General features: G+C 32.1%; 1 protein-coding gene across 1 annotated transcript in view; it reads right to left on the bottom strand.

Moving 5' to 3' along the window:
- Positions 1–648: 648 nt before the first annotated feature.
- The window catches only part of LOC143067941 (globin-3-like), a 43,383-nt gene continuing 28,089 nt past the window's right edge, over positions 649–15,942 (bottom strand). Inside the window, exon 3 of the mRNA XM_076241588.1 lies at positions 649–3,440. Within this exon, the coding sequence (XP_076097703.1) occupies positions 3,294–3,440 (147 nt within the window). The 3' untranslated portion in view covers positions 649–3,293. The remainder of the gene's footprint in view (positions 3,441–15,942) is intronic.

Genomic DNA, 15,942 nt, shown 5'->3' on the forward strand with positions numbered 1-15,942 from the left:
TTCCGTCTTTTAACGTTGGAGAAAGAGCGTTTACTACGGTTTTGACTCAATCCGGTAAAGTTGATCTGAGATGGATTTGACTATTGATTTTGGTCCTTTTTATCTTCATTGTTGCTCTTCTTTTTTTATACTGGTTTTCGAACATTCGGCGGCTTTTAGCATTCCAGATGAATATTAATACTAAAAAGCGTTTCGGACTCATAAAGATTTTTTGTCGAACATGGAAAGATATTGTTGTGTGTGATGATGCTTAAGGAAAGTAATTTAACAAGTTCCAATGTGTGGAATATGTCATTTACATATGAGTAAAGGAAAACAATGTTACACTGAAATCATTCACATTTTTCCTTGAATCTACAAATTGAAAATTTACATCTTTAGATAAAATATCAAGACCAGTGCAGACAATAAAAAAAATAAACAGTATGTCTAAAACGTACAGAGAAGAAAATACCACATCAGTATTTTCCATCTTCATCCTTTCCTTTTCCAAAACTAAAAATATTTCAATTATAACAACAAATAGTTGTTCCCTGACACACTTCAAACCAAACCAAACCAAACATGATATACACAAATCAGATGAAACCGTAAAATTGTGCTTATATTTTCATGAAATTGTTTGTTAGGTTAGAACAACAATAAAAAAAAACTAATGTACATTTAATTCTATTATAGTTCAAGTACATTATTCAAACATACAGTTTTCACAATTTTAATTGTTACTTCAAAACCAATAGCAACACAAATAAGTATTATTCATTCAAATATAAATACGTTGTATATATATTCATCTTCATATAATGTTTGTATAATATAATAATATGACACGAAAATGACATCAATTACGTTATAACGATAACCAAACGGAACTTATGATGAGATTTATAAATTAGAGAAAAATCATATAACTGAATATTCTAAGAAAGTGTATTTGCATTCATCACATCTGTATCTAGCAAAAAATGCCAAAATAATGCCAAATTTTATGAATTAAACTGCAATCATAGATTTCGACCAATGCCGTTTAAAAGATTCTTATGGCTGAATGATTATTGTTGTAACGGTGGTTATTGTACTTGTTTTTTTCGTGAACATTTTGCTTCCCATTGTTTCATTCAAATCATGCATTATTGAATTTGTTCTTTCGCTTATTGTCAAATCATTTGAATTTAAACTTACATTAAATGTGCTTAAAAAAAAACCAAGTTTAAAACAAGACAATCTTCCCAGAAATGTGTTGTCTATTACTCAAGCGATCTCAGTTGGGCTGTATTCTTGTACAAAATGCCAAATGTGTACTATATTATATTATTTACAATTGTTTCAATAAAATTATCCACCTTCTTTGAATTGGTGTACACATACTGTTTAATCTATCATGCTTTTAACAGTCATCAAAATAACAATAATATTGAAACTATTACAATGCATTAGTCTTATCCCATCTCATCATTACTAGTAGAAATGAAGACAAGTTTATAATGTACTTTTGTGGATTATTTCATAATCTTTCACTTATAGATCACGGAGGATAAAAACATTTTATTGAAGCTATTTAGATCAACAATTTTACGATGGTACATACATACAAGATCTGTCATCCAACGTTCCGATGATCAAGCTGTATTTCAATACAAAACATTGAATAGCTCCAGCTTACTTTTATAGAATATCAATTTCAGTCGAAACTTGCTAATTAAGCAAAGTAAACTTTTAAAAGACTAAGGTGAAAAATTGATTGCAGAAGCGATTTAGAAAAGATCGATTTGCTTCATTAAAGTTTAAATCGGTATCAAGTTTGCATCTTCGTATTATCCTTAAACAGAAAGATCAATTATGCGTTTCATTTTTGATGAATAATACACCATATAGCAGTAAAACTACTAAATTTTAAAACCATGAATGTATGAGCTGCATCGATCACGTGTCCTTATAACGGACACCATTTTAAGATGGCGTTCAATTAGTGAATGAATAAATGAATGAATGAAATAATGAATGACAGATTAATTACGCAATGGCAATCAAAATCAAAACGTACAGATATGACTCTTTAAATCTCTTAAACGATTAAAAACCGAATACTGATGACATACAACTTGAAGGTCACATGGTTGCCTATAATTACCTACATCAACTTTATTTGAACTCTGGTGGATAGTCTCATTGGCATCATACCACATCTCTTTATTTTCATTTTGTTAAGACACCTACCTATTACTGAAGAAAGTCTTGCCTTAGCTGTATATTCTTAATTTAACCGTACTTGTCGGTCTCTTGAAAGCATGTGCGCCTCTAGGAGGTCTTGGGATTTATCCCCGACAAGGCAAAGCAAATGACTTGAAAAATGCAATGTGCTACTTCTAAGCGCAACACGCAACAATTTGAAGTAAGAGGAAAACTGATCGGCTCTAATCATTAATTATGAGTTCGTGTGCCACGAAATTTCAATGTACACAAAGAATTTTAGGAGGTGATTATGATTCCAGAATATGTTTTTTTTTCAATTCCATGTAATGTTTGATTTAAGCTTCCGTGAATTTAAAAAAAAAAGATCTTATTGCTTTACATATTATTGCATAACTTTAGAAAGGCGTGATATTGGTAAACCCTCTCAATACTTTATTAAGATTAATTGAAGTTGTTACAATAATGTTGTGTGTTTATCCAGCGACCTTTCTATACATGATCAGGCATTAATAAAAACAAATGTAAAAGTTTAAAATTCAACCAAATTTTGACCGATATCATTCCTAATTAGTTTTATCAACTTCCTGACTGGTTAATTCCGTGAACAGATTTAATATGTCATGGATAGATGTAATAGCTTGGCAATTATTCAATAAATTTGTTTACAAGATGATTAAATTGATAGTTAATAAATAATGAATAAAAATTGACAATATTCACTTTTTCTTAATTTACACATTAAATATTCATCTACTAATAAGATAAATGCTTTTAAGTTTTCGATCAATATTAGGAATTCATTCTGTTGTTATGTTAAAACATAACAATTTACATATTTGAAAGATTTGTTTCTAAAATCTTTGATTTTAAAGTATTGCAATAGATACAACATTACCGTTGATATTAAGGCATCAACATTGGTTTGTTACAATTATCACATTAAATTAACAGCAGCGCCACCAACACCGATAAAGATTAGATTTAAGCATTCCTGTGTGATCTATAAGATTCTATGGCAATATGCACTGTCTGAAACGGACTTCAAGGAAATACTTGTATATCCGAATACATTCATCTGGTAAAAGGGAGAATATAATTTGTCAGGAAATCCCATTTGCTGATTCTGCTCCTTTTGTTAAATTTTCCAGTATAAACTTGATAGTTATTTTGTAGATGCCATCCATATTGTCTGTATATCTGTCACTTAGCGTTATTTTTACAGCATCTAAAAATGGTTTCTCAATAAACTGAAAAAATGAAAAGAAATAATTAATAGCTTATCAAATTACTATATATTTATATATATTATGTGCCAAGGTATACGTTTCTTTATATATATATATATATTTTATATAGAGTCTAAGATAATAGTACAATGGTTCTTGTTGTACCCATATTTATTACATGTATACCTATTATGTATTATTTTTGTTCACCCATCGGTGTCAATATACTGGAATTTTATGTTGCTGTCATACAAATGAGCGGTTTAGCTAGCTACAAAACCAGGTTTAATCAACCATTTTCTACATAAGAAAATGTCCGGATCCAAGCCAGGAGTATGACAGTTGTTATCCATTCGTTTGACGTTTTGGTTTTTTTTTTGCCTATTCGATTAAGGACTTTCCTTTTTGAATTTTCCTCGGAGTTCAGTATTTTTTGTGATTTTACTATCTATATATATATATATAATGAGATGTCTCGTGGTAACCAACCAAAAACAATCTAAGGCAGTACCATACAATTTTAACTATATATATATATATATATATATATATATATATATATAAAAGTCTATAAAAAGGACCAACCAGCAAATTTACTATGTACCGGATCGTCTAGAATAGGCGATACTATGCAGATAAGGAAAAAATTATATCAGTCTAAAGATTTGCACAACGGTACTGATATAAGGTGTTATTAAACGAAAATGTTGTTATAAAATCGTGTTGACAAATATTTCGGCTCAACAAATGGCCTTCTTCTTGTGTCACAAGTTTTAACAATACTGATACATAATGTATAAGGTGTGAAAATAGATCAGGTGATAATACAGGTAAGTTTTGGTCGATTGATTTTAATCCTGAATATCATAATTTAAACAAAACACTATAAATCAATATACGTGACTGTGTATATTAACAATAAAAATAAGTGAAAACAAAACTGTTAGTATTTCTTATTGATGCCGTTTGGGTGATGTACATTAAGTTCCTTTATCCAAAAGCTTTCCCGAACCTGTCGCTGTGCATCACTCCAGTGAATGTTCTGTTCAATCACTAGAATTTTCATGCGGTTAAAGTCATCAAGTTTGTGATCTGACTGTCTGAAGTGCTGAGAGACTGGAAGAAGTGGCTTCTTAGATATATCACTCCTATGGCCATTGAGGCGTTTGTGGAAAGGCTGCTTTGATTCACCAACATATTGGAGGCCACAAACCGAACATTCTAGTATGTAAATAACATTCATACTTTTGCAGGTAACATTGCAAAATATCTTATAGTTATTTTCGGTTGCCTTACTGTGAAATGTTGACGAATGCTGCATCTGTAAACAGCATTTGCAGCGTTTTTCTCCACACGAACGACATTCTCCAGAAGTACTTCTATTATCAGACACTTCAGCCCGCACTAGCAGGTTCCGTAGACTACTAGGTTGCCTAAAAGCTATCATTGGAGGCTCAGGGAAAATCTTGGACATTGAAAATCGTGAGCATTGGAAATCAGTTGAAAAGAATTCCAAACTGTCCAAGATTTTCCCTGAGCCTCCAATGATAGCTTTTTGTACATCACCCAAACGGCATCAATAAGAAATACTAACAGTTTTGTTTTCACTTATTTTTATTGTTAATATACACAGTCACGTATATTGATTTATAGTGTTTTGTTTAAATTATGATATTCAGGATTAAAATCAATCGACCAAAACTTACCTGTATTATCACCTGATCTATTTTCACACCTTATACATTATGTATCAGTATTGTTAAAACTTGTGACACAAGAAGAAGGCCATTTGTTGAGCCGAAATATTTGTCAACACGATTTTATAACAACATTTTCGTTTAATAACACCTTATATCAGTACCGTTGTGCAAATCTTTAGACTGATATATATATATATATATATATATATATATATATATATATATACTAGTATATAACTAAAATTGTATGTATATATCTTAACACTCACAATTGTAAAAAAGGAGGAAATTAATTTGAGCGAAAACCAGGCCATTTAAAAATTTTCAAGGTCCATATAAATTGGCTACATTATGGAAAATCTCTTACGACAGTTCTCGGGACAATATCTGTTAAAATGGTATGGTACTGCCTAAGATTGTTATTGTTTGGTTACCATGAGTCCTCTCATTTGAATGAAAACTTCGATACCAAAGTGTGTTTTGGTCAGCCAAACCTAAAACTGGATTTGACTGTCATTCAAATGAGAGGTATTGTATTAACATATATTGTTCAACCCAACAATTATAATCTTCCAATTAAAATTCACATTATCATTTTTTAATATTTACAAATCTTGTACAAAACCAATTATTTTTCCTATACCAGTGTAGTATTTTCAAAATAGGCTAAACATATTTTCTTCAGAACAGATCTCTCAGAAAAGTAAATAAAACATTGTCTAAGCCTACGTAGCAAAGATTCATAGACTCACGCCAATTACGCACGGACAAAAGTGCAGTTTAATCATTTCTCATTGAAAAAGTTGAAGCCTCAAATAAACTCAATAGTTCGTTATGATCAATTGTTTTATAAGATGGCTGGAACAAGTGCCAATTAGATATGCACAGGACTTTAGAAACCTCGATTGAAACCATATCAATTACCAATACAAAAATCGATTAACTAGGAATCAGTTATAATTTTCTTTTCTTTAATTGACAATAGTTCTACAACTGATTACAATACACATTGTCAAAACAAAAATATGCAGCCGATAAATTTCGAAAATAAAATTCACAAATAAGGGCCTGGTTTCTTTGAAATATAACACCATTATTTTTACAATAATTCTTCAGAAAAAAAACTACATTATATGGAGATGAATATGGCCTTTAATTTTATATCTCTATTGGAAGGCGGTGGTTACATTGTATTTAAGGCAAAGTGACGATTAAGTTTATCACATCTTGTTTTCTTATTTTCATAAAAGATTAAAGAGTATCCAGTGTACATATAATATAAAATTACAGGGACTTAGTCTCCTTTTTTGGGGGTTGTAAAATTGCATGTGAATATAACAATTGAATTTTAACTGTAAGTTTAAGTCCAGTATATACAGTTTTACATTGACAAACAAGAGTGTGTCCCCAGTACATGGATGCCCTATCTGCATTATCATTTTCTATGTTCAGTGGACCGTGAAAATGGCAGAAAATCTGTAATTTGGCATTAAAATTAGAAAGATCATATCACAGGGAACATGGGTACTAAGTTTCAAGATAATTGGACTTCAACTTCATCCAAAACTACCTCGACTACAAACTTTAACCTGAAGCGGGACGGACGAACGAAGGAACGGGCAGACGAACGGACGGACGAACAAACGAACGGTCGCACATACCAGAAAATATAATGCCCATAAATGGTGCATAAAAATATATGTTTCGTATTTGGAAAGATTTATATTTCAGCAAAACAATAAACTAGCTGATTTTGGTTACATCTTCTGACATCAGACTCGGATTTCTCTTGAACTGAATTTTAATGTGCGTATTGTTATGCGTTTACTTTACTACATTGGTTAGAGGTATAGGGGGAGGGTTGAGATCTCACAAACATGTTTAACCCCGCCGCATTTTTGCGCCTGTTCCAAGTCAGGAGCCTCTGGCCTTTGTTAGTCTTGTATTATTTTAATTTTAGTTTCTTGTGTACAATTTGGAAATTAGTATGGCGTTCATTATCACTGGACTAGTATATATTTGTTTAGGGGCCAGCTGAAGGACGCCTCCGGGTGCGGGAATTTCTCGCTACATTGAAGACCTGTTGGTGACCCTCTGCTGTTGTTTTTATTTGGGCGGGTTGTTGTCTCTTTGACACATTCCCCATTTCCATTCTCAATTTTATTCTTTTCGAAAATTACAATAAAACCTAATTTTGAAGGAATTATAATATACTGACCGACTTTAGAAACGCAACATTTATTTTTTGTTATTTTTAAATGAATGTGTCACCGTCCAAAACAATGACTGCCTCTTACAAACGCCAAAATGATTGTCAGACAGGTCAACAAATTCTGTCTGACGTGTAATGGGTTCTGTGTTACGCCTTCTGATTTTGCATTTAGTCAACAAATTAAGTGGGTTTTGGCAATTATGCAGTTGGAATCTAAGGGCTTCAAAGGTTTTCCTTCAGTCGATTCTTTGGCAGTTCAGTTGATAAGAAACATTTATGGCATGAATCTGTACGCAATGGCATTCGGCAATTTGATTAGCATTTGACGTTGCGGTCGTAAATATGCATCGGAAAAAACGTTGCGTAATCAAATTCTATGGGCGTTGCATTGTCACCACACGTTGATCTGGTAATTGATGGTCAGCAACAAATCCTGTCTACCTGTATTGTTGTCGGAAGAACAATAAGCAAGCTTTCGAAGTCATACAGTATGGTTGCAGCACGTTTATGTTTTTCTGTTTGCAGTATTCTTATGCGCTGATTAAGATTTTTATTTCTCAGTCTTGACAATATGGAGATGCAACGTTTTTAAACTGATTTAAGTGTGACCAAGGATTGAAAGAACTGTTTCACAAAGCAAAAAAAAAAACGAAACAATATTTTATGGGTCCCAAATTTCGCTTTAAAAAATTCGTGCGACTTCAAAAATTCCGTATGTTCAATAACCATAGGTAAGTCAGATGTATATTTTTTGTAAAGAGAAAGAAGTATGGTAAAAATGAAAAGTAGTTGTAAGAGAATCAAACAAGATTGGGGAAAATCAACAAAATGAGTGTTGCGTTTTTAATGTCGTTCAGTATATATCCGTACAAGTCAAAATTTTACATACTTGAGTGAAAAATATTTCCTACAAAATATAATAAAAATTAGGAACAAAACATTCAATACAACTTATTTAAACCGCAACTTTTGTCTTACTTCTTCATTTCATGCTATTTTGAGCTTTTGATTTTGTTGTTTGCTTGCAAATTTTCGTCGGAGTTCGGTATTTTTGTTATTTTACTTTTAAATTAGTTTGTTTAAAAAAATGATCACGTGTAATCGTACAATAACTGAAAATAGACAATGACGATCAATGGGGCTTCAATAATGTGTTGAGGCATCGTATTGTACAAGATCGGTAAATATGTTTTATTGCTCCAAAAATGGAACCGATTGTCTGTATAATTAAAGCACTCCAATATAAATTGAATTTGTCAATCTGAGTAAGGACTGTTTATATCAAAATTCTAGTGCCCAAACAATAGTCTGATAAAGTAATTCGCGAGGTGAAAATAATATTGTTGAACATCATTTTTTATTACTTTCAAGTGATTTCCTTCAAATATGCATAGTGTTTTTAAGGTATTTGTTTAAAACTACATATGTGTTTCGTATAATTCTTATTTTCTGGCTTGCAGATTATATCTTAAGTAAGCCCCAATTAATTTTGTTTTCCATATTTCAACATCAATATCATAATAGCTCCTTTCTTGATATTTCTAAGTCCACCAAAATAAATCCGGTTTGGTCAAAATGAATTTATCATAAAGACATATTCATCCATGTAAAAGACATCTAATATCGTCGATTTAGTGTTTTCATAGTCATTTTTGGCATTTTATTCGCCTTGTGCGTATTGATTAGAATGGCTTTGTCGAGGTTCATCAATTTAGTACAATTATCTGTAATGCATCTTCCCATGACTACAAATGTTCTACTTGTCAAACAAATCGATCAAAGAATAAAGTAAGTTCTATATAGATAAAGCCTTTGCGATACTCAGGATGGTTGCATATAACAAGTGGTAGATTATTTTACTCATAAAATGATAGAACTTATTAAGATATAAACGGCTGACTTATGAAAAATATTTTAATGAGTTGTTCGTCTCGAGTTTTACTATGCATGCAGACGAATACACAGTCTGTTATCTTTGTTTTAAGAGTTGTGTTTCTAACTTAAGTTTTTTTTTCTTCTCCTTTTAAAAACACATGATTAATTTTAAAGAATATTTTAGGATTCTATATCATATGAAAATCGATCGGTTTGGCATATTGAAAGAAAAATACACTGAATGAGTTGAACAATTACTGCATTACAGGCAACTATACTACTCTCAGCCATTAAAGTAGTACTTTTTTATGGAGAACATATAGATTAGATATTCTTGAATTTAAAATTATTTATCACTATAAACTTATATTTTTATGCGTTTGGCGAAGAGCTTCATTTTATTAGAATGGTTATCTTCATGATAGTAGAAAACGCCTTTCAGTACCATTTTGTTAAATTCACAGACAACATTATACAACAATCATGACGTTATGAATAGCAACATTCTGAGTAAACATTTACTATAATAACAATGAAAAGTAAAATAACATACATACTGAACTCCAAGGAAAATTCAAAACGGAAAGTCCCTTATCAAATGGGAAACCAAATACTCAAACGAATATTAATTAAACAAAACAAAAGACATAATAGATAAACATTTCAAAAATAGGGGTACACTAGTGTTTTATAATCTGATTTACTATAAAAAGAAATTGCTAACAAAGAAAAACTAAAATGCTCATCAGCATAAAATGAAAGAAAAGAATACCTAAAATTACCATAGCACAATGACACAATGATGTGATGTATATGTCACCAGCTACGCCAAATGGATACTAGCAAAATGAACTTAATAGTAATTCACAAAGACAATTAAAAGAACACAAGAATACGTTTTTAAGATGATAAAAAAGTCAGCCATGATCTACACTTATAGACCATTAGTTTTATTTGTGAAGTTGGTATGGAATATTTATCGATAGGGGTTTGAATACATATAATCTCTTAGGTAATCACTTTCTGTTTCACCATTGCATTTTTATTTAAGTTGTACCAGAACACACCCGTGATATCGCGGGTCCGTGACTGAATTATAGTATATAACTATGCGTAAGCCTTATTTTAGTATTGGTATTGTCATCTGATAAAGTTACGTCGATTATAAGATGCACAGTTTTCTCTGCTTTCAGAATCTTTCTATTTGAGCCCGTCGACCTGGAACTTATCACTTATTGGTAATAATAATAATTTGGAAAACAAAAGGGCCTGGAATGGGGTATTTTTTTAATCACAAGCATTGTCCTATATTAGTTATAAATAGACGTGAATTCGTTGATTCACTGTTTTACGTCATGCCGGCTAACAAAGTATATAACTATGCGTAAGCCTTATTTTAGTATTGGTATTGTCATCTGAAAAAGTTACGTCGATTATGAGATGCACAGTTTTCTCTGCTTTCAAAATCTTTCTATTTGAACCTGTCGACCTGGAACTTATCACTTATTGGTAATATTAATAATTTGGAAAATAAAAGGGCCTGGAAGGGAGTATTTTTTAATCAACAGCATTGTCCTATATTAGTTATAAATAGAAGTGAATTCTTTGATTCACTGTTTAACGTCATGCCGGCTAACAAATTGAAAACTGTACCTATACGCCTTATTTTAAGTCCAGAATTTAATTTTTAGAATTCGCTGATGTTCATATGATGAAATCATAATCTTTCAGTCAGTTTAATGGAAGTCTGGAGCTGGCATGTCAGTTAACTGCTAGTAGTCTGTTGTTATTTATGTATTATTGTCATTTTATTTATTTTCTTTGGGTACATGTTCTGACATCAGACTCGGACATCTCTTGGACTTAATTTTAATGTACGTATTGTTATACGTTTACTTTTCTACATTGGCTAGAGGTATAGGGGGAGGGTTGAGATCTCACAAACATGTTTAACCCCGCCGCATTTTTGCGCCTGTCCCAAGTCAGGAGCCTCTGGCCTTTGTTAGTCTTGTATTATTTTAATTTTAGTTTCTTGTGTACAATTTGGAAATTAGTATGGCGTTCATTATCACTGAACTAGTATATTTTTGTTTAGGGGCCAGCTGAAGGACGCCTCCGGGTGCTAGAATTTCTCGCTACATTGAAGGCCTGTTGGTGACCTTCTGCTGTTGTTTTTTTTTTTTTTTTTTTTCTATGGTCGGGTTGTTGCCTCTTTGGCACATTCCCCATTTCCATTCTCAATTTTATGTATTGTAATCTTAGAAAGTCATACTGATTACAATAGGGAACAATGTGACAATGATTGAATTTAGCAGTGTCAATCCTGTGATTTCGACCCGTGTATATAGCAAATATAGCAAAATCCTAAATACACCGTTTGGTGGTGCGCCTGTCAGATGCGAAACAGATAAGGTAATAGGAAACAGGTGAATATACTATTGATATCGGTATTGGATTTGAGCCTGAACTTGTTAATTATTGGCAATATTAATTATGTTGAAAACAAAAGGGTCTGGAGTGGTGTAATTTTTAATCAACACCATTGTCCTATATTAGCTATATATAAAGTTGAATTCTTTGATTTGTCGTTTTTACCCCATGACGGCTGACAAATTGGACCTTGTTATTTTAGTATTATAGGTATTATGTATGTTTATTTGTACCTCACATTTTTTTATTATAGATTTGTTTTTAATTTCTAGTATAAAAAAAAACATTTGTGCTTTTAACATTTATTGTCGTTTTAGAATAACAGACTCTGTCATTCTAACCTTAATCTGGTTAAACGGAAACAACCAGTATTAATCGATTGGGATTCCTTTTCATATGAAATTAAGCATGTCATATCTTTCTCTGTATCTCAATGTATAATAATTGTTTACTGTTATCTGAAATATATTCATCTGATTTGTTCTACTTCGACTAAATGTATGCGTCTGCAATAGCCTCGAGGCACACTATTATAGTTCTTTTCGAATGTAGCATTTACTTCCTTTTTACTTTGATATACTATGACTTGGTGGAAAACAACTGGTAGGCGATTGCTAGTTCAGAATGAAATTCTTTACCAAGCAGTTGCTTTTTAACATTTTCATGATTTCTAAAGTTCATATATCTTATTTTTATTTTAAATAAACTAGAACACACCCGCGATTCCTTGACTGAATAAAAGTATATTATAACTATATGTAAGCCTTATTTTGTATTGGTATTGCCATCTGATAAAGTCATGATGATTATAAGACGTACAGTTTTCTCTGCGTTCAATAGCTTTCTGCTGTCATGCTAATTAAATACTACAATGGGAAACAATGTGACAATGACTGAATTTAGTTGTGTCAACCCTCTGGTTATGACCCGTGTGTATAGCAAATCATAAATACATCGTTTGGTGGTGCGCCTGTCAGATACGGAACGTACAGATAAGGTGGCAGGTACCAGTTTTGGTGTACCAGAACATGTGTCCCACGTAGAAATTTTGTTATAGTTAAGTATTGGGTATATAATTGCATCATGTGGACTGAAAAAATAAATGAATGTAAATTCTAGGCTATTGTACTACACAAGTACGTAGTTGCATACACAGGTTGGGGATTTCCTTCACATATAGGTCCATTCAGATGTCAAAATTGTGGTCTCCTCACTTGACGGCATCCAATCAAAGTAGGGGAAAAATCAGTTTTATGTACACAAAAATATCTTGAGATTTTGATGGTAAGGATAGGTTCGGACAAGGCTCTAATTCACTGAATATCCTTTCTCTCTTGAATTTTGGCTAAAATTCTTGTCGGCTTTAAGCAGGTGAGGATTAGATTGGTATCAGAGCATCACATTTTTGCCTTATTTGCAATGCATTTATAAATTTTAAAATCACCATGCTGAACAGACACCCAAATTTAAAGGTTTTCTATATATTTACATTAGCACGCACACATCATAGTTCCTTAAAACCATACATTATATTTGTATATAAGCTTGAATGAATTTTCAAGAAAATAAAATTATAAATCCATGAAATTCTAAAGATTTATTGTAAAATAACTGGTTTCTGTCACCTAAGGTAAAAGGTAACAGGTGAATATGCTATTGGTATCGGTATCGTATTCGACCCGGAACTTGTAAATTATTGGCAATATTAGTTTTGTGGAAAACAAAAGGGTCTGGAATGGTGTAATTTTTTATCAACACCGTTGTCCTATATTAGCTATGTATAGAGTTGAATTCTTTGATTTGTCGTGTTAACCCTATGACGGCTAACAAATATGACCTCGTTATTTTGGTATTATAGATATTAGAAATCAATGTTAAAACAGATAGATGCAAATTCATTCATTTTAATTGATTTTAATACATAATTATGTTTTGCTTTTTTGTCTCACATTCTTTCGCGATAAAGCTCCCCAATAGTAACTTATCTTTGGTTTTCCCAATTGTTTTACCTTCAACGCATCATAAATATTTGACAGGTTCTGCGCTATTAAGGTAGTGAAAATATTAACATATTCCCTTATAGGCATTCTGATCATATTGCATAGTGCATAGTGCGATATTTAAACACATTTAACAACGGCAAGAAACTGCAACATTGTAGGTGTGTATAACGGTTTAAAATAAACTAGAAAGAGAGTAGAGCGAATGGTGATTGAAACACGGATGTCCATCGCTTAATAATAAAAGCACCCATGAAAAGTTTCTTCTTATAACATTAAAACTCAATACAATTATAAAATGACAAATGCAAATCATTATCATAACGGTTTTAAGAACTCTGGCCTAACTTACACACATCTTTAAACTGTGAACTGGTCTAGTTAGTTCACGTAATGACATCTCTTAATTGAGTTATCGATTTAGTGTTCATCCAGAATTTTTGCTCTTGTGGGATATTAAAATGCTGATTGGCAGCTAGACTACGCATTTCTCTTATAATATCTGTCAAGCATTATTGGAAATATTCACGCTAGAGAGTATTTGTTGAGAATTGGTAAAGCATCCCTAATTTGCTGAGAGTGACAGTCAGATTAGCTATACGATAAGAGTTTACAAATTTGAAAATTTGACAACTGAAGAAAAACGTATAAATCTATTTTGACATGTACAATACTATAACAAGAATGACAAGAATGACCAATACTATATTCATGAGATGCGAAGGTGTTTATTTTTGATAACTAGAAAGGATATTTGATTACCTATTACTGAAACGTTTAATCCGATTCACATCTACAAACTGATAAAATAATACCTTTTGCTCAATCTTTTAGTAAAAGGTTGTACGCTTGTAAGAGCAGTGAAATAAAAATGTACACACTATCCAACTCCAGTGAATGATTATTATGTGTCGTGAAATTATATTCAAAATAAAAACTGATTTAATAAGGAAAACTCGTTTAAAAAATGACTTAGTTATGTGAATGAAAATTTATAAGTAATTAATTCTTAACAGTATTTTGTATGGCCAAAGGGATAATGCTTTTATATCTCAAAAGGAAGTTTTTTTTCGATATTTTCTCTACAATAACTACTGATCTATAAAGAGAACTAATTTATATTTAGTCATTGTATATCATTCGAACATAATCTTTATGTTAAGTACAAATTTAAAACAATTTTATTAATTTTCTATAATCATAGAAATTAATTTCCGTGATCTTTTTAGAACACATGAAAATAATTAAATAACCACGGAAACAAAGAGTATAACAAAATAACTTATAAAACTCATTACGACGAAAGAAAATAGACAAATCTGCCTTTTTAAAAATAAATTTCCTTATAATATGCGGTGCTCGCAATTATCCTTAGGTTTTGTTTATCATCAATGTCAATCACAGGAGTAGGATCTTTAGTATTATTTTTGTTTTACGGCAATTGCTTCATACTAAAGCCTCGGTCACACCTTACCGGATAGCACGAACGGACGCCTAACGGATGAAAATAAAAGTTGTCCGTTTACAAAATTATTATCCGTTGAGAGTTCGTTGATGTACTGACCGAATAAAACGGACGTGTAACGGATGCATAACGGACACACACCGGATATGCAACGTACGAGAAACTGACACGTACCGGACAAAACCGATGTCGAACGAACATCCAACGGACGGGTACCGCATAAAACGGACAACTAACGGAAGCGTACCGGATAAAACGGGTGAACAAGATATACGGAAAAATCAAAGGCGACAATAATAATACATGTAAATCGCATAAATATTCAAAATGTTTCTGTTACTGGTTTTGGTTTGTTCCGCTAAAGGACACTGTCTGGCCTAAATAAGAACTGCTTGATTGTAAAAACGTGTCTAAACTCTAAGATCGATTATGAATAGTAAGAATTCATGAACCTTAAGAAATCTGACATGCCAATAATTGGTATTTCTGACGCAAAATTTTCAATTGGCATTTATCCATTTCAGATCCGTTCATCATCCGTTTTATCCGTTATACGTCCGGTTGAAGTCCTTTTCTCATCTGTTCAACATCCGTTTTATCCGTTATCTTCCAGACCTCCAACGGATGTATAACGGACACGTAACGGATACAAAACGGAAACGAAACGGACGAGTACCGTACAAAACGGACGCCTAACGGACGTTCAACGGACATTTTATCCGTTGGACGTCCGTTCAAAGTTTTGAACATGCTCAAAATTTTCCGCCGGACAGAAAAGACGTTGACGGATAAAACGTACGCTTAACGGACATGCGACGGATATGGACGGACGTCTAACGGA

Source organism: Mytilus galloprovincialis, chromosome 3 (assembly GCF_965363235.1).
Source record: "Mytilus galloprovincialis chromosome 3, xbMytGall1.hap1.1, whole genome shotgun sequence".
Classification (NCBI taxonomy): Eukaryota; Metazoa; Mollusca; class Bivalvia; order Mytilida; family Mytilidae; genus Mytilus; species Mytilus galloprovincialis.